At 36.9% G+C, this 19,813-nt stretch overlaps 1 protein-coding gene across 3 annotated transcripts in view; it reads left to right on the forward strand.

The window, feature by feature from the left end:
* TRPC6 (transient receptor potential cation channel subfamily C member 6) overlaps nucleotides 1–19,813 on the forward strand; it is a gene marked incomplete at both ends in the record, with an annotated part of 131,041 nt that overhangs the window by 66,541 nt on the left and 44,687 nt on the right. For all 3 annotated transcript variants that reach the window (XM_080719091.1, XM_080719092.1, XM_080719093.1), the window contains one exon: nucleotides 11,416–12,190. In XM_080719091.1, coding sequence (XP_080575217.1) covers nucleotides 11,416–12,190 — 775 coding nt within the window. The remainder of the gene's footprint in view (nucleotides 1–11,415; nucleotides 12,191–19,813) is intronic.

The raw sequence follows: 19,813 nt of genomic DNA on the forward strand, positions 1-19,813 counted from the left end.
TAGGTCTTCAGTTAAACTAAGCTCGGGGAAAAAAAAAATCACCTTGGAGGAAGAAACTCTTGCATGTTCCTGCATAAAGGATATTTTTCAGGTTTTTTTATGGGCTACTGAATTATGCAAGCATGGTTTTCTCTGCCTGAAGGATAGCTGCTTCTCCTCCCTCCTCCCTGACAACTCTTCCTCATTCTAAGACTAAGTGACATGTCCTCAGAAAACTCTCCCTGACTCCTGGACTGTAATGAGAACTGCTTTCTATTAATTCATACAGCACACAACTTCTACTTCAATGACATCCATCACTCTGTAAACTATTGTGTATTTCTGTCTTCCCTGCCATACCCTTTCTTTTCCTACTGTATCCTCCATGTGCTTAGCACAGTGACTGAATTTTTTTATTGGTGCATTGTATTTATACATCTTAATGGAGTACAAGATGGTAGAGGCATACATGTACACATCACTCAACTATCCCTTCCCCAATTATCACCCAACCCCTCCCCACTCCCTCCTTCTCATGTTGGGCTTAGTGATTGACTTTGATATGTTTATGAAGGTACATCATGTATATTAGAGAATGTCCCTCATCCCCCTCACATCCCCTTCAGTTTGCTTTATTTGTTCATCTATGGTTTCTCCTTCTTCATCTAGAGTTTTTCCTATGACCCTTTTTCTCCCTAGCTTCTAAATATTAGGGAGAGCATCCGATTTCTTATATTTTGTGACTGACTAATCTCACGTAGCATAATGTTCTCCAGTTCCATGCATTTCCCTGTAAATGATGTAATTTTGTTCTTCTGTATGGCTGAGTAAAATTCCATTATGTACATAGCCCATAATTTTGTAATCCATTCATCTGTTTGATGGACAGCTTGGCTGGTTTCATAGTTTGGCAATGGTGAATTTTGCAGCTATGAACGTAGATATGAATGTATTAGTTTGGTAGTTTGATTTCCATTCTTTTGGGTAGATAACCAGAAGTGGTATTGCTGGATCATATGATAGGTTTGTTCCTATTCTGAGGATCTTCCATACTGTTTTCCAAAGTCTTTATGTTTTAGGGTTCCCACTTCTCTACATCCTCGCCAGCATTTGTTGTTCTTTGTGTTTTGAATGATTGCCACTCTAATTGAAATTAAGTGAAATTTCAGGGTAGTTTTGATTTGCATTTCTCTGATTGCTAATGATGTTGAGCATTTTCTCATATATTTATTGGCCATTTGAATTTCTTCTTTTGTGAAGTGTTTATTAGGTTCACTTGCTCATTTTTGATTGGATTATTTGTTTTCTTAGCATTGAGTTTCTTGAGTTCTCTGTATATTCTAGATATTAGTTGTCTATCAGAGGAATTGTTGGAAAAATTTTTCTCCCATTTGATTGAGGTTGATAGATAGTTTCTTTTGCTGTACAGACGCTCTTCATTTTTATGCAATTTCATGTATTGATCTGCCTTTTAGTTTCTTGTGCCTTTGGGGTCTTGTTTAGAAAGTTTTTACCTGTGCCTATGTGTTGCAGTTTTGGACCTACACCCTCTTTAAGGAGCTTCAAGGTCTCTGGTCTGATTTTCAAGTCTTTGGTCAATCTAGAATTGACTCTTGTTCAGGGTGAGAAAGTAGGGTTTCTTTCTTTTTTCTTTTTTCTTTTCTTTTCTTTTCTTTTTTTTTTTTTGCACATGGTTAACCAGTTTTGCCAACACCATTGATGAAGAGGCTATCTTTTTACATTGTATGTTTTTGGTCCCTTTGTCAAAATTCAATTGACTATAAGTGTGTGGGGTTTTTTTTCTTAGTCTCCTATTTTGCTCCATTGATCTACATGTCTGTTTTTGTGCTAATACTGTGCTGTTTTTCTTACCATAGCTTTGTAGTATAGTGGTTTTTTTTTTGTTGCTTTTTTTTTTGTTTTTTTTTTTTTTTGGTGGTACTGGGGTTTCTGGAAGCCCTTCTACTTCCAGGATACACTCCCAGGCCTATTTTATATTTTTTATTTGGAAACAGGGTCTCTTAGGCCAGCACGGCTGGCTTCGAACCTGCTTGATCCTCCTGTCTCTGCCTCCCAAGCACAGGGATTACAAGCGTGCGCCACCACGCCCAGCTTTGTAGTATAGTTTAAAGTCAGATATTGTGATTCCTCTGGTATGGTGGTTTTTATTTTTGTTTGTTTGTTTGTTTTCTGAGAATAACTTTGGCTATTCTGGGTTTTTGTTGTTCCAAATGAATTTAAGGACTGATTTTTCTATATCTGCGAGAAATGACCTTTGTAATGTAATGGGTATTGCAATGAATCTGTAGATCACATTTGGAAAAATGGCCATTTTGATGATATTTGTTCTGCCTATCCAAGAGCATGGAAGATCTTTCTATCTCCTAAGGTCTTCTTAGATTTCTTTTGCAATGTTTTATAATTTTCTTTATAGAGGTCTTTTACCTCCTTGACTAGGTTTATACCTAAGTATTTGTGGGATAGTTGATGTAGATATTCAGGAGAAATCAATGAGTTTGATAGATGGTGTTTAAAATCATACCCCATTTGCAGAGAAAGGCATTTTGTGATTTTGATTTTAATACGTGAAAACTATGTACAACATGGTCTCAACCTACTCATTCTCTCTTACACATAGCAGGTTTACCTAGACTGAAGCCTGTATCTAGCCTTTGTGGTAGAGATGGATAGCACATTGTATACCTATTATTGACATCTGTTTCTTTAGCACTGTTTTCTCTGAAAACCAGCAGCTTTAGCTTAGGCTCCTCACACCATTTCAAATGTATCTATGACATCAGGTGACCCTCTCTCTCTCAGAATCTGAACTGTTCATTCTCAGTCTCATATGAACATCAACTTCAAATTCGGATTTATGAATCTTAGTTATAGGCTCATTTATTTTAAAGATAACGAAATACCTGAACTTGAATGTGGGTGTCTTTCCTGACAAATAGCTTTTATGAGGGAAAATAATCTTAGAAAGGTGAGAACTAATGATGCATCAGTGACTCAGTAAAAAAATGCACTTTAATTTTCTCTGTGCCTATGTTTTCCTCAGTAATTTCTAAAGAAATTAGTTATAGTGCATTTAAATTTGCTTATGGAGCTGTGCTGGCTTGTGCTGACCTGGCCCTCCTAGACTCCTCTCCACTTTTTATACACTGTTCTCTGCCTAGGGGGATATCCTCAATGTATACCTGTGAAGACTGCATCAATGGGATCATTTGTCCCTAGGTTTTGGGCACAGTTTAGACCTTTGGAGGTACCTATTGGATAGCAGAGAACAGGAGAATTCAAACAAGGTATCAGGTTTTGTCCTTGATAGTGATCTCTCCATCAAAGGTCAGAGCCTCTGCCAAGGGGTCCTTGCTTTCAGTGACCTTGCTTAATTCTGATAACTGATATTTCCTTCCTTATGTCCCTTCAGACCTACACCTACATTGTTTTAGACACGGGCATCACATGGTACCATGTTGGATTCCCCTAGCTCTGCCCATGTTCTCTATAAGTCTCTTCATTAAACTCCACAAAATCCAACTGATGTGCATTCTCTTTTTCCTGCCCCAAATCTGTCTCATGCAGAGGTTATGTGTGAAATGGGAAATATGCTTGTGAAATACTCCGGATTATGACAGTTGTTGATAATAGAAACAAGGGTTTAAACTTCTTCCTTTGATGAGATAATTGCTATATGATTTACTTGTATTATGCACAAACTTTTTAATATTCCCCAAAGTACTCTATCAAAATGGATCAAAATAAATGCCTTTGCCCAGAGCTCCACCAAAGAGCATCCAAAGAAGGAAGACATGACACATGAAATAAACTGCAAACTGGAGGCTAAAAAGGAAAGATGGCATTTCAGATACGGCTGTTGTGTAAAAAGTCAAGTCTCTGTAACTGTGCCATTATTTACTCACATTTTCATTCTCTCACAGTATGGTTTCTAATTTATACAAAAAACATGTCAGTTGATGATAGAAAAACAAACAAACCCCAAATATATGTAATCGCACAAGATATTTTTCATCACACTTTTGCCAGCTCCCAACTTGAAAGTGACAAAGAACTTCTCAGTCTCCTGTCATTTAGCCCATGGCAGACTGTGATGTAGTGTGACTGATCAAACAGAAAGTTAGGAGTTGACGAAATAAGAGAAATTTATGGAGAAAACTGAAGCTAATTGAATCAGAATGGAGAATTGCTATCTAGAAAGTGAAAGGGTTTTAGTCACGCAAATTGTGAAGATGAGTGGCCATGCTCTCTCTATGTGCCCTGTCAAGGAAGAGCGGAGAGAGTGGGGCAGGCAGGCGCATGTTAGTTCTACCTTTAAGGATAAGGGAATAACCACAGCTGCCATTAAGAAATATGCTATTTAGCTACCTTTGTTCTCTACTGAGCTTTCAGCTTATTTGAAATGAATATGAAATATTATATATACACACGCAGGCACACTGTGATTCAACCTTTATATTTTGTTCCATTTTAGCTATAGGGTTGTACATTGTAGTGATTTGCTGTCAGATTAAATAGGTAACAAAAAGGCTGTGAACTTCATTCCTTTGACAGAAGAGATTCATTTATTTGGCAGTCACATACTGAATGCTTGCAAAGTGCCACTCTGCAGTGATAAGTAAGGTAAAGTAGCCTTCACTCTCAGAAGGAAAATCACTCTAATTGTTTACTGCTTTCTGGACTCAAGAGGAGTGGCCTGGGGTTTGTGGCCAGAGATTAAGTGGACAGGGTGAAAACAAATTTAGTCTTATAAAATTAGAATACAACTATCTGTATCATTCATTCTGCTGAAGTAGTCTACAAACTTGCTAGTTGTATGATTGTTACTCTAAATATACAAGCCAAATTCTCCCCATGGATAATTGTGCATGCAATAAAATGTAGGTTCTGGAATTTCCCTTATTTCTGCCTTTCTAGGATGAATTTACAAAGTCTATTCATGTATTTTTCATCCTGCTTGAAATATTATTTCATGCCATTATATTTATAACACTCTTGGTTTAGTAGAATTGTGCTGTAATTAGAATATTTGCAAGGATTTTTAAAACAAAAAAAACAACAAAGGTTGAGCTGGGCACTTAATATGGAGTTTAGTTTGTACAAAGAGCATTTCCATTTAAGAAAAGTGCATTATATTTGAACAGGAAGTAGAGAAAATTACTGCACATGCTCTGGACTCAAGCACGCAGCCCATGTTACTCAGAAGCTAATTTGTGTTGCTGGCATTTTCAGTAGAGATGGATTATTTCATCTTTTACTATCTACGGCAACAGGCGCTATTTGCCAGTGAAAAGAATCAGGGAAATGCGGTACGTAAACATTTGATTTTCATCACTAATCAACATTTGAGTGTTTGGGGGAAGTGATTAATTACGCTCTTTCCTATAACTGGTAGTTATATATTGCGATGAAGCAAATTTCAAAAATATAGATGTGAGAATGTAGGTAATTAAGCTTTTATTCATGCTAAAAGTAGCCAAATAGATGTAGCTAAGTTACATTGCTTAATACATATTTTTCTTAAATAGAAGAGGCGATTTTGCAAAATTGCTTTTTAGCTGAAATAAAAATACCTGTTTTGTTGACAGTGCTGTGGACTGGAGTTTTTACTGTTTTTAATAGATGGTTTCTGAAGGTTATATTTGCTATTAATGTGCAATTCTAAAATATAGTTTTATAAAATCAATTTTCAGAGAGGTGATATAGTCTGCTAACATTGATTATCTTTCCTGAACGATTTCGAATGTTTGCTATTTTAAAAGTTGTTTTACATATTTTGCTTTAACATTTGAAAGTCAGAGATGATGCTGATTTTTTTTGTCATACTACTGGTATCAAAAATATAGTATCAAAAATATACTTAGTTGCTTTTTCAGACTGCAGTTAAGAAAGTGCAAGAGTGCGGCAGAGAATGCATTTTGTTCTATCAACATGCAAGAAACTTGGACTTAGCTTTTTACCCCATGCAATAGGTACTAACTTCAGTATGCATACATTTGTTATCTTTCCAAAGCAATAAAAAGGCTTAGGTAAACATTCTGAATCTTGTTTTTCTCTTGATAGAATGTTAAGGAAATAATGATAACCCAGGCCTTTTAGTACCTGAAATTTATGTGACTATATTTGATTGATATTTGTGGGATAATGACTAAGGCAGGTGGTGCCTCAACACTGAAAAAAAAAATTCCTCCCATGGAAATGTCCTTTTTCATTCAAGAGGATGGAAGTTATAGGCATGGAAGCCACAGTAGTTCAGAAGAAAAAGGACATATCCTCAGGAATAATAGCTTGTCAAGATGTAACTTGCCATTTTTTTCAAATAAATAAACATTAAAATAGTAAATAATTGTTAAATTTTAGAATTAAAGATGTCACATCTCATGTTTATTCTAGTTCAATGTAAACTTGAAAGTATCATATGAAAGCATAAAACTTTGGAAACAACTTAAATTTGATATATAAATGAAGTTATTAAAAATGTTTTTAAAGAGACAAAAGGCACTTACATCAATTACTATCACAGTACTTGACTTTTTCTTGGGTTTTATAATTGAATATCATTTGAAAAATAATAAAGCTCATGAGTCTGTTTTTCCCTGGCTGTGAAAAACAATGCAATATGAATTTAAGTGCTTTCCACATTCATAACTTCAATGGGTCTTGAAAATAATTCTTTGAGATTGGTTGGAATGATTATTTCTCCTTTTTTTTCCTTTCTTGTGGTGCTAGGGATGAAATCCAGGGGCCTTCTACCTCCGGGCTACACTCCCAGACCTATTTTATACTTTATTTTGAAACAGGGTTTCACTAAGTTGCTGAGAGCCTCACTAAGTAGCTGAGGCTGGCTTTGAACTGGTGCGATCTTCCTGTCTCAGCCTCACAAGCGCGGGGATTACAAGCCTGCGCCACCACGCCTGGCTATTTTTCCCATTTTAGTGGATGTAAAAGAACAAAAGAGAAGCTTGATCCTTGATCTCTGTTCTTGGTACTCTTACTGTTTTATAAAGAACTTTTCTTGCAAATTCTTACTCTCAGTACTTTCAACATATTTTTTTTATAAATCTTGTGAACCTAGATCATTTCTTCCTTACTTTTACATATTTTTATTTTTAAACATTCTCCACATTCAGCTGATAACCTATATTCCCCTAATCTTTAAACTATCTCTTGTCTACAATAGAAACTATAGAAAGTAATAAATACAGAAGGGAGGAGTAATAGGTTAAAGAGGTGATTAGAAGCCAGAAAAGTGACAGAGAGGAGGGGAGAGGATTAGGAATTTCAGAAGAGGGAGATTGATGGCTGCTCATGTAACACATCTTAGTGACCTCTTGTCTCTTCTGCCTACTCCATCCTGTTAACTCAGAAATAAGGCTGCTCTTCCAGAAACTCCTTTCTATTCAAGATCACCTTTTGCCAAAACCTACCTTAGGTTTAGTCTATTTCTCCTAATGGAAATTGCGCTCTCTTTAAAATGATTATTTCTTTTAAAAAATGGAACAGAGTGTCTTCTAAGGATCACTAGCTAGTGTGTGTGGGACAACTCTGATGTAGAATACAGAGAAAAATGAGAAATAACTGGAAATGAGAGAAAAAAGATAAGAAAACCATAGGACAATTATGAAATATCTAACATCCACGTAGGAAAAATTTTAGACAAAGAACAATGACGGGCAGAAATAAAATTATCTGAGAAACAGAGTAAGAATATCTCTTAGAAAGACACATTTCTTTCCAGATTAAAAGGGTTTAATGAGTGTCCATCACTGTGTCAGAAAAGAAATTCCTTCCACCATACAGTCATGTAATTTAGGACACCAGAGACAGAAAGACAGTATCTAGAATCAAAATTGCATCGAACTTCTCAATTGTAGATATAAAAACTAGAGTCTGACAGAGTAAGATCTTCAGAATTAATTGTCAACCTAGAAGTAGTTATTCAGTCAAGCTATCAAATGGGTCTGGAGACAGATTAAAGAAAAATTTTTTTTTGGTGGTACTGGGGTTATGGAAGCCCTTCTACATCCATGCTACACTCCCAGACCTATTTTATATTTTTTATTTGGAAACAGGGAACCCGTGCCATCCTCCTGTCTCTGCCTCCCAAGCGCGGGGATTACAAGCGTGCACCACCATGCATGGCTCAGATTAAAGAAAATTTTATACGTGGATCATTAAAAATATACTCTTATATTGGGTTTGGTCCCAGAGGCATCTGCCACCTATACAGGAAGGCGTGTGCACACCCCCCCCCACACACACACATTTTATATATATACCATACCTGCTTTCTTAGTCAGCTATTGGAGAATGTGCCATACTAGAATGAGGAAGTAAACTAAAAAAGAGGAAGATCTGGAATACAGAAAGCAAGGAACCCTACACAAAAGCAAAGCAAAGGGAGTCCTTGGAACGGTGGGAAAAGGATGATTCAGACAACATAACTTTGTCACGTCTAGACAACAACTGGTCCAGTTGATTAATAGATTAAAAGGCATTAGAAAAGATTCTCCAAGAAGCTAAAATGGAAAAGAAGATATATAACATATTGAAATAGATTTACATTGAAGGAGATATGAATTTGGTTACTTAGTCGAATGTATACAGAGTATTAAGCAAATGAACTACTGATTTGGGGGTCTGAGAGAAGCTGAACCAGAAAAGACAGGATGGTATGCTATTCATTATAGCCATGAATAGTACATAGTTATTATTTTTAAGCATGGATATAACTATATTGGAATTACAAAGGACCCTGAAGTGTTTTTATGTGTACCTATGGGGATGTGGATGTGTGAGAGGGAATGAAGGTATGGTTGAAGTGTTGGGAAAGTGAGTAAACCCTCAACTTTCATTATGAGAAGTGCATAGGTAATGCCTGCCCTTAAAAACCATGAAATAATAAAATAACCAAGAATTTATGAATATAAGTGTTTAATAAGTCAAAATATTTGAATTTAAATTCATTGCCTCTGGAAATCAGAAAATGGGAAAAATGAGGAACAATATCCTGCTTGTTTTTTTTTGTGTGTGTGACAATATTATAGAATCTTTAAAATATGCACATGTATTACCTTGATAAAATTAAAAATAGAATGAAAAGCAAAATAAGCTATTCAGAAAAAAAGTTATAGAAACCATTTCTTTATGATTATCAATAAGCTACATATACCTTATCTAAAGACTAAGAAATTATTACTGTCATATATCTGGCTATTGCCCTACATTTCATTTCTTTAAATTTATTAAATTTCTTTAATAAAACATCTGTTTAGTGAGTTTCAGAGAGGCCTTTGATAGCCAAAGGAATAACTGGTGGATAAAAATCTCCAACAACTACTTGGTAATATGGTAGCCTACTTTTTAGGCTTCCTGAAGAGCCATAACCCAACTGCGAGCTGATGAAACATTACTAAATTATTATTTTAAATGTTTTATTGGTAAATTGTATTTATGCATCACAATGAGGCAAAAAACTTGTGTAGACAAAAATGCACACATCACTCAGCCAGCCCCCACCCAGTCCGCACCCTACTCCCTCCCCGACCCTCCCTCCCATGCTTGGCTTAGTGGTTGACTACGATATGAATAAGTACATAGTGTGCTTTAAAGAGTTTCCTTCTTCTCCCTTCCCATCCCCACAGTTAGGTTGCCTTATTTGCTCCTCTACAGGATCTCCTTTTTCATCTAGAGTTCCTCCTAAGACCCCTTTCACCTTAGCTTTCACATATTAGGGAAAGCATCCAATTTCTTACTTTTTGTGACTGACTAATCTTGCTTAGCATAATGTCCTCCAGTTCCATCCATTTCACTGTAAATGCTGCAATTTTGTGTTTTTTTATGGCTGAGTAAAATTCCATTGTGACTAAATTATTTTCTATTTCTGGCATCTCTGCTGCAGACAGTATTGAGGTGGTATTAAGGTGGTTGAGGCTAGGAAAGAAGAGCTAGTAGATTCTCTAAATCTGCCTACATTCAAGGCAAAGGTGGCATTTGGTATCTTTGGATCTACCTAAGCTATCTTAGCACTGGGAAATTTTTGATAGTCTTTAAAGATCCCTTGAACATTTTTAGAGAGAGAAAACAATATTCATTTATTACACCTTTTTCCTTCTTTTCACTCTCCCTTTTCTCAATTCTATAACAATCTGTCATCTTTGTGTTTCCAATTAATGATATCAATAAAACTTGTACTTCTAATTTGAGTAAGAGCCTTTCAAGCTCAAAAAGACCTGAAGAGCCGGGTGAGGTGGTACATACCCAAAATCTGGTAAGCAGGGGACTGAGACAGAAATATGGCAGGTTCAAGGCCACCCTCAGCAGCATAGTGAGGCCCTGTTTCAAAATAAAAATGATAAAACAGGGCTGGGCACATATCTCAGAGATAGAATGACCCTGGATTCAATTCCTAATACCCAAAATAAAAAAAAAGAACTTAAGACATAAATTCACAAGTCAATAAGGGACAAAAATCCATGCTGTGATAGCATTTTGATCAGAGAAAGAATCACTGTCATTTTGTATCGCAGATTGAAGGCCCACACCAAAGACTGCTGGCCTCTTTGACCACCATCTCCATCACAGAAGGCTTCCTTCCACCTGGCTTTTCAGTTGCAAGTTTTTTGAGTTTCCATAAATTTCAAGATAATACAACCCAAGCACTAATAGTTCTTGTTAGTGAAGCTTCTCCCTGAGCATCGAGTTGATTTTCTGCTAGAGAGGACTCTGCATCCCTCCATCCACCCACCCTGTCTCACCCTCCCGCAGGACTCATTCACTTGTCTGTGACTCACCTATTTTCAGCAGACTGTTTTCTCCCAGAAGCTGGGTTAGATGAGTCTTTGCAACAGGCTTATGACCACAACCAAACATCTGATGACAGGGAAATGTGTAGGTTGCCCATTTCTCCCCTCAGACTCTAAGACTTGAAGGGACATAAAGTATTCACTTATTTTAACCATTGATTTTCCCAGGCCTACTAGAGTGTGTGACCATGGTGTGGTAGGAATTCAATAAATATTGATGACTTGAGTAATTTACTATTGTCTCTACTTTTTAAAAATAGTTTCACACTATTATATTGGTGAGTAAGAGACTTGGTCTTTTCTAAGTCTTTACAATCTGGGCCTGAGAAACACATATTCATCTCCATGTGAATGGCATAGAAAAAGTATGGCAGTCGCCAGTCTCCACCCTACATTAGAATGTAAAAGTCTCCAAAGGGCTGGGTTTTCTTAAAGGAGACATTCTCGGCATCCATTAACAAATGAATGCATCTTCATTTTATAATAAAGTAGGTCTAGAGATGATGAGACAGTATCTATTATACTGAGGATTGCATTAGATGAATGGCAGGTCATTTGGCACAGTGAAATGCTCTTAATATGATTTGTTCACAATCTTTCTGGTTTATTGCAGCCGAGGCACTGACAATAGACTGACTCACCGGCGGCAGACGGTCCTTCGTGAGAAGGGGAGAAGGTTAGCTAATCGAGGACCTGCATACATGTTTAATGATCGTTCAACGAGCCTATCTATTGAGGAAGAACGTTTTCTAGATGCAGCCGAATATGGCAACATCCCAGTGGTCCGGAAGATGTTAGAAGAATGCCTCTCTCTCAATGTCAACTGTGTGGATTATATGGGCCAGAATGCCCTGCAACTAGCAGTGGCTAATGAGCACCTGGAGATTACGGAGCTTCTTCTCAAGAAAGAAAACCTCTCTCGGGTTGGGGATGCATTGCTTCTCGCTATTAGTAAAGGTTATGTTCGGATCGTGGAAGCAATTCTCAGTCACCCAGCTTTTGCTGAAGGCAAGAGGTTAGCTACAAGCCCCAGCCAATCTGAACTCCAGCAAGATGATTTTTATGCCTATGATGAAGATGGGACCAGGTTCTCCCATGATGTGACTCCAATTATTCTGGCTGCCCACTGCCAGGAATATGAAATTGTGCACACTCTCCTGCGGAAGGGTGCTCGGATTGAACGTCCTCATGATTACTTCTGCAAGTGCAGCGAATGCAACCAGAAGCAAAAGCATGACTCCTTTAGCCACTCCAGATCCAGGATCAATGCCTATAAAGGCCTGGCGAGTCCCGCTTACCTGTCATTGTCTAGCGAGGATCCGGTCATGACAGCTTTAGAACTTAGCAATGAGCTGGCAGTGCTGGCCAACATTGAGAAAGAGTTCAAGGTAGGTCACTAGCAGGAGGAACTTTACCTTGCACAAATCAAACTCAAGGTGTATTTATAAGTTTCCATAATGTGCTACTTATTGTTCCTGATAAGTAATTTTATATTTTTATTCAATAAGCTTCTTACTTTAATCACTGTAGTAAAAATATTATTGCTACCATTTAGTAATGATTGACTATCTAGTAGACATTTTACATTGTTTATGTCTATATATTATCACAGCCTTGGGAAGGTATTATTAAGTTCCTGTTCAGATGAAGAAAGGGAGGCATAGAAAGGTTAAGTAAAGCCCAAGTTCAACAAAGGGCAAATGGCACCGCTGGGATCAGAATCCCAGATGTGCTGCACTGTAAGACCCAGGTTCTTCCTCATATAACACATTGTTCCTATTTTCAAAGCACTGTGATAGATGATTGAGGTCAGAAGAATGAATAAGCTTAAGGAAGTCATAATTTGACTCCAGAGGCAGATCATACCTGAATAACTATGGTATAAAGCAAAATGCAACTGCTGGATGGAGCTTCAAGCAATGTGCTATGGAGGTTCAGAGAAAGAAATATTTAATTCCTAACAGGCTTCAGCAAATTTACATGTAAGATAGAATTTCAGCTTCCTACGGCAGAATGATTGGGATTTTAGAAGGTGGAGAATGAGTGAAAAGATATTTTAGGTTAGGCTAATAGAAAAGCAAAAATTTGTATTTATGAATGAAGACTGCTAGCCCCAAAGCGTCCCTGCCCCCACATCTAAACTTCCTCAGTGGGTTGTCTGACTTAGCTAATTGAGTTTGTCATGTTCTACCATGCATTATCATTATTTGTGATGTGTTTTTTCCTTTACTGAACCATGTGCAGTTTGGAATCATATATTATTCAGAAAGTATAGCCTTTTACAAAAACAAGGATCTTATTTTCTCTATTTCATATGCTGTGAGAAAGATTGTTTCTATTCTCCACACCTTGAGAGACTGGACAGCTTCTTGGTGTCAGCCACTGTCACTGAGTGAATAGTATCTCTCTGCACTGTGGAATGTCACCTGTCCATCTGTTTTGGGGTTCTCTCCCTCCAAGGAGGGGAGGAGAAAGTAAATGAATACTGAACCCCTCAGTATATGTTTTGCTCCCAGGATGGAGACAAGGGCTTCTCCTCTAATTACTTTATGCCTAAGCGTGCAGAACAAATGATCCTTCCATGCCTGTCTCCCATTCTCTTTTACTTTTCACAGACTCCTAGGACTCAGTGATTCAGAAAAAGTTGCAAATAAGACTAATGCAGTTTCCTTGAAATATGATGAATGTTAATTATTGTTCGATTTTGTTTTCAGTTTTTATGAGCTTTAACTGCCTATGTTTCAGCACTTGTGTTTCTCTTACTGGACTTTTGCCTGCACACTGCTCTAGTCCCTGAAGATGATGGATCACATTCTTCATTTACTTATTTGTTCTCTCCTCTCCATCTTTCCAACTCCTGTTTTGCATGAGGATGCAGATGTCGGACAAAACACAAAGACAATGCAGTCAGTGGTCCTTCCCTCAGTTAGTTTATAATCTAATGGAACAGAAAAGGCTTGCATGTAGTAACATTATATGATATTAGATGACCGTGTGGAGGGAGAGGCCAGCTTATAGCTCACATTAGCTAGTTGGAAAGAATCAAAAGTAACCTGGATGTAGACTCTTCAGTGTACTTAAACAAATTGCAGAATATAGAGGCCTCTACAGATTACAAGTATTTAGAGATATGGACACTCCTCTGTTTGTTCACTCCATGTATTTTCATGTTCATGTGGATGTGATGTGCTTATGCACTTTTGGGGGGACTTAAGTTTGCTAGTTTTACTATTTTTATATTTATTTATTTGTTTGATTATTTATTTATTTTGGTATTAATGGGGATTGAACCCAGAGACATTCTACCTCTGAGCCACACTGGCAGCCCTATTTTATTTTGAAATCAGGATTTCACTAAGCTGAGGAGAGCCTCGCTAAATCGCCAAGGCTGACTTCAAACCTCCGATCCTCTTGTCTCAGCCTCCTAAGTACTGGGATTATAGGTGTGCGCCACCATGCCTGGCTTATGCTTTGCTGTTTCTCAGATAGTTTAAATGAATTGGCCATTTTATTATTGCCTTGCCTAGTGAAGGTTTAAGAGAGAGAAAAATTAATTTATCTGAAAACATAAATCTCTTTAGTAGTTTTTTATTTTTAACGTCTTTTAAATCACTTTTAAGTTAGTTTAATATTAAAGGAATACAACAGTTTTTAAAATATTTTAAAAGATGTATTGCATGACTTGACAATCCGCAGTGTTTCTACTTAGAAACCTGACTCAAGATTCTTACAGTGCACAGAGAAAAGGTCAGTTTTATGTTTTTTAATACCCTTTTACAAATACGAAGCAAAAAAGCAATATGTTTTCTTGCCAACTATAAAGTGTTAAGACAAATATTTTATTCTCCAGGCCTAGTTTGGGCAGCAGAGTTACCTAAATTTAGTTACCTAAACTTTCCATTAAAATTTGTTGAAGAGGGATAATTGAAATGGCAAAAAGTAAAACTGCGAATAAAGGGGACCTACTGTATTCCATAGTCCCTCCTGCAGTCTTCTTGTCTGAACTTACTGGATTCTTTGACAACTGCTAGAGAATGAAGTACATTGTTAATGATCCTCATTTCTGTCACCATACTTCATTCTACATCTGAATTGAAATCATCTTAACATGAGCCAGCACATTACATTTCTGTCATTAAACATATAATAATACAGGGAAATAGAGAGAGCCCTCCAGATTTTGTGCTACTTAGATTAACCAGGAGAGGCAGATTCTCTGTTGCTTGGTACACAGGTAGCAGAAAACAGGGGATCCTTTTATAAAGAAACAAAATACCTATTTTTAAGGATTTAGGTTTTATGAAAATTAGGGATCTAGAATTTGATTCCTACACCACTTCTGATATTATATAGCTCCTGGAAAAGTCTCTGCTTAAAGACAACAAATCAGTGTTATGAAAGTCAGAGAATGGGAACTTTCACAGTGATTTGTAAGCTACTTTGGATAGCTACTCTAAGCCCCTTCCAGATCCCCCTTCCATAATGATTAAGAGACTGGGGCAGTTGCTTCAGAATTTCTTAGGTAATTTTTAACCTTGTGCCTAGAATTTTCTAAGCCAAACAAGTTTCACTATTACTTATAGTGAATTACTTATAGTGAACTTATAGTGGATGCTTAGATGGCTCCAAGCAGAGGGAAGACCAGACCACAGCAGAGAAATCTAACAATTAGGTACAGCCACAGCAATAGGAAGAAATCCAGTTGGCTGTCAGAGTCATAGGCTTTTAAAGAGAATGAGGACGCAAAAGATCTTTACCTCGTATTGTTGTATTGCATATTTCAAACTAGCAAGAAGAGAGGATTTTGAATGTTTTTACCACATAAAAACACAAATCTTTGAGTTGATGTGTAAGCCAAGTATTCTGATTTGATCACTGTACAATGTATACAAGTATTGATATGTCACATTTACTCTGTAAATATACATAAGTATTAAATATCAATTACAAATAAAACGTAATTTTTAAAAAGTTTGCTACTCAGCCGGGCGTGGTGGCGCACACTTGTAATCCCCATGCTTGGGAGGCGGAGACAGGAGGATCGTGCAGGTTCAAAGCCAGCCTCGCTGGAAACAGACCCTGTTTCCAAATAAAAAGTATAAAATAGCTGCCGGGTGTGGTGGCGCACACTTGTAATCCCCGCGCTTGGGAGGCGGAGACAGGAGGATTACGCAGGTTCGAAGCCAGCCGCGTGCGCTGGCTTAGGAGACCCTGTTTCCAAAATGAAAAATGTAAAAATAGGTCTGGGAGTGTAGCCCGGAGGTATAAGGGCTTCCAGGAACCCCAGTACCACCAAAAAAAAAAAAAAAAATAGGTCCGGAAGTGTAGCCCAGAGGTAGAAGGGTTTCCAGGAACCCCCAATACCACCAATAAATAAACAAACAAACATATGAATAAAATAAAAAATAAAGAAATAAAAAATAAAAAGTTTGCTACTCATTCAAATTAAATTTATATAGTGAATCTTTACTATTAGTATTAGGCTTTGTAGCAGGAGACCTTGGCCAAATTAAGCTCAAAATTAGGTTAGACCTAACTTTGGCAGCAAATAAAAAGTAATAAAAATAGAAAGAGGCCCAGAACTGATTATTTTTGAATACTCAAGAAGGAGACACAAACTCCTTGTATTTCTTCTTGACTCAAGTCTGACCTCAGATTAGAGATGGCAGACTTAAAAGGCGAGAGACCAATACCAGGTATAGTGTCATCAACAAATTCATTTCACCAGATTTTTAATTTTCCTTTAGTATCTTGAGATGTACCTACATCTAGAAACCCCTTTTTAACCTCTTATATGTTACATTGCTTGTAGCAATACACAATGTTTCCTTTTATCCCCCCAAATCACTTTTATACAGCTGTTCTGGACAGAGAGCTTTTCTGGAGCTTTTCCAGGGTCTTTATGCCTTCCTCAAGGTCTGTGTTGACAAGCACATGGCCCTCCAGATGCCCCCATGCTAACTTTGGAAAAGAGAACTCATGCCTTTCTGTTTTTAAGCTATTGCTATGTTTTGGTGTATGATATTCAAAATATCTGCATTGATTGCAAAATAAATACTTTGCAAGGAACTGGCTGAGATGAAAAGTAATTTTAGTTAGTAGGAAGGCTGTGTGATTGCTGTCAGACTTTATGGAACAACACAGGGTACCACTTAGAGGTGAAGTCATCTGTATGGCAGAATCACACACAGAGAAGGAGGCAATACACCATTATTGAGCTCAGTGAGTTATTCTTAATAAATTACCCTGTAAATCTGTGACATCATAGTACTTATGTTCTCTATAATTAGGGAAAACTAAGAAGGCCAGAAAGAAAAGTAACTCTTCTGACATCATGTAGTTGTTAAGTGTCAGGACAAAAATTTTAATCCAGATATGTTTTGTACCCAGCCACATTCCACTCTTTACATCAGTCAACAAAACTTTCTGATAGCCTGCTATGTGCCTCTCATTTGCTAGACAGTGTGGATCCAAGGGCAAGGAAGATGAGGTCCTTGTCTTGAAGGATATTAGAGTCCACTCAAAAAAGACAGATACACACAAACATAAATGCATTAAAATGGTTGTGCGTGTGCACCAAAGCACATGCGTGTTCTGACTTTGAATTTTCTATCATAGTTTGAAATAGATGGGTAAAGAAAACAGTATTCTGGCAGAATTTTAGGGCCATGACAATCAGCAGGAAGTGCAGTGAAGTGTGACTATCTGCTCTATGAGAGTCCCCAGTACTTCTTCACCTTCACTACTTGACAGCTTCAGGGGAACCTAAAAATACCGAAGCTTGGGGAGGAATAAAATCTTCCTATCAAATGCTATATTCAGTTAATTAAGCAGCCCCTGATGCTTCTAACCATTAGCACAGAAGTCACTACATCTGACCTACCCAGGAAAAGCTCTTTAACATCTTATTTTGAAATCTTCACCCTTTTCTCTTAACCTTTATTGTAGAATAGTGTATAATAAACCTTTATGTCTCTTACAACTTCACACAGATCCTTCATAAGTACTAGTCATTACCGCATTGGTTGGAACAGAGCTCAATGACCACTGAGTCATATAATGACAATTATCCAGAAGAGCAGGAAAGTCCCAGAGTAAAACAGTCTCACACGCATGGTTGGCCATTCATCACTACACTGATAGTAATATTCTACACTTACCACACTAGTCACCGACATCATCCCATTTTACAAAACTTTCATCGCTGCATTGTGCAGAATATTTACTGGAGGAATGAATGCATGAAGACTTGTTTTATTTTCAGTATATTTTCAGATGATACACCAAATTCCAACATGTTTTTCTATTTGTTAGCAAACCTTGTAATGGCGAACTGAGAAAAACTGGATCTTGCTCTAAAATAATGAAAATAATACTTTTTTTTCCATATTTATTTTTAATTGGTGCACTGTATTCATACATCATAGTGGGATACATACTTTTGTAGACATACATGCACACATTGCCCAGTCAGCCCCCACCCGATCCCCACTCCGTTCTCTCCCTATCCCCCCCTCCTATGCTTGGCTTAGTAGTTGACATCTAGTATTATAGCAATTTATCCAAAATTAAAAATGATAATCTCTCATAACAGTTTCATTTGTCTGATACCAAGCTTTTGATGACTTAAAGATAACATTTCAATATTTCTTTTTGCTTTCTTTCTTACCAGAGAATCTATTTTTTTCTATTTTTTAGGTGAAACTATCATATATTTATATATTTATTTTTCAGAAAAAAAAATCTATCCTAATATGGAATATGGACTCTAGGTACCCACATCGATCTTGAAAAAGAACAAAGCTAGAAGATATATATTTTCTGATTTCAAACCATATAAAGCTACAATAATTGAAACAGTGTAGTACTATTCTAAAGGCAGATATATAAACCATTGGAGTTAAATAAAAGCCTAGAGCTAAATTCTTCCCTATATTGTCAAGTTATTTTTGACAAGGTTTCCACAAACATTTGGTGGTGGAAATAATAATTTTTTAACTAAATATTGTTGAAACATAATAATTACATGGAAAAAAATAAAATTGGACCCTTACCTAATCCCATATACAAGTATTAACTCAAAATAGATAAAAGACCTAAATATAAATCTTAAGACTATAAACTTTTAGGAGAAAATCTGGGTCATAAAACCTCACAACATTGAAATTGGCAGTGATTTCTTGGTTATGATTTCAATGGCACAGGCAACAGAAGAGTATACAAACTCCCTAAAAAATAAAAAACATATTGTATATCCAAAGACAATGTAAACAGAGTTAAGAGTTACTAATAGAATGGGATAAAATATTTCCAAATGCTATATCTGAAGGTATATTAATATTCCAACTAGAAATCCTAAAAATTAACAACAATAAAGGCAAACAATACCCTTTAGAGATAGGTAACAGACTAACATAAATAATGAATCTCCACAGATAACCAGTCTTAGTTGTCTGTTGGATGGGAAATCTTGTTTCTCTGGTTCTGGTGTGTGTTACCTATTTCTTCTTTGTAGTTAATCTCTTTGAGTATTTTCTCTAGCGCTGGTTTTGAAGACATAAATTCCTTCAGTTTCTGTTTGTCATGGAAGCTTCTTATTTCTCCATCTAATTTGATAGAAAGTTTTGCTGGGTAGGAAATTTTTGGCTGGAAGTTGTTTTCTTTCAAAATTGGGAATATGTTACTCCAAGCCCTTCTGGCTCTCATAACTTGGTTTGGGAAGTCTGGAGTGATTCTAATTGGTTTGCCTCTGAATGTCACTTGGCCCTTTGCTTTTGTTGCCTTTAAGATTCTCTGCTTGGCTTCCACATTGGTCATTTTGACAATTATGTGGCGTGGGGATCCTCTTCTCCGATCCTGTCTAAAGGGAGTTCTATAAGTTTCCTGGACCTGCGTATCGACCTCTTGCTCTATGTCTGGAAAATTTTCTGCTATTACTTCCTTGAAGAGATTGTTGATCCCTTTAGTTTCACTTTCTTTTCCCTCCTCTATTCCAATTATTCTTAGGTTAG

This window comes from Muscardinus avellanarius (assembly GCF_963383645.1).
Source record: "Muscardinus avellanarius genome assembly, chromosome: 1".
NCBI classification, from domain to species: domain Eukaryota; kingdom Metazoa; phylum Chordata; class Mammalia; order Rodentia; family Gliridae; genus Muscardinus; species Muscardinus avellanarius.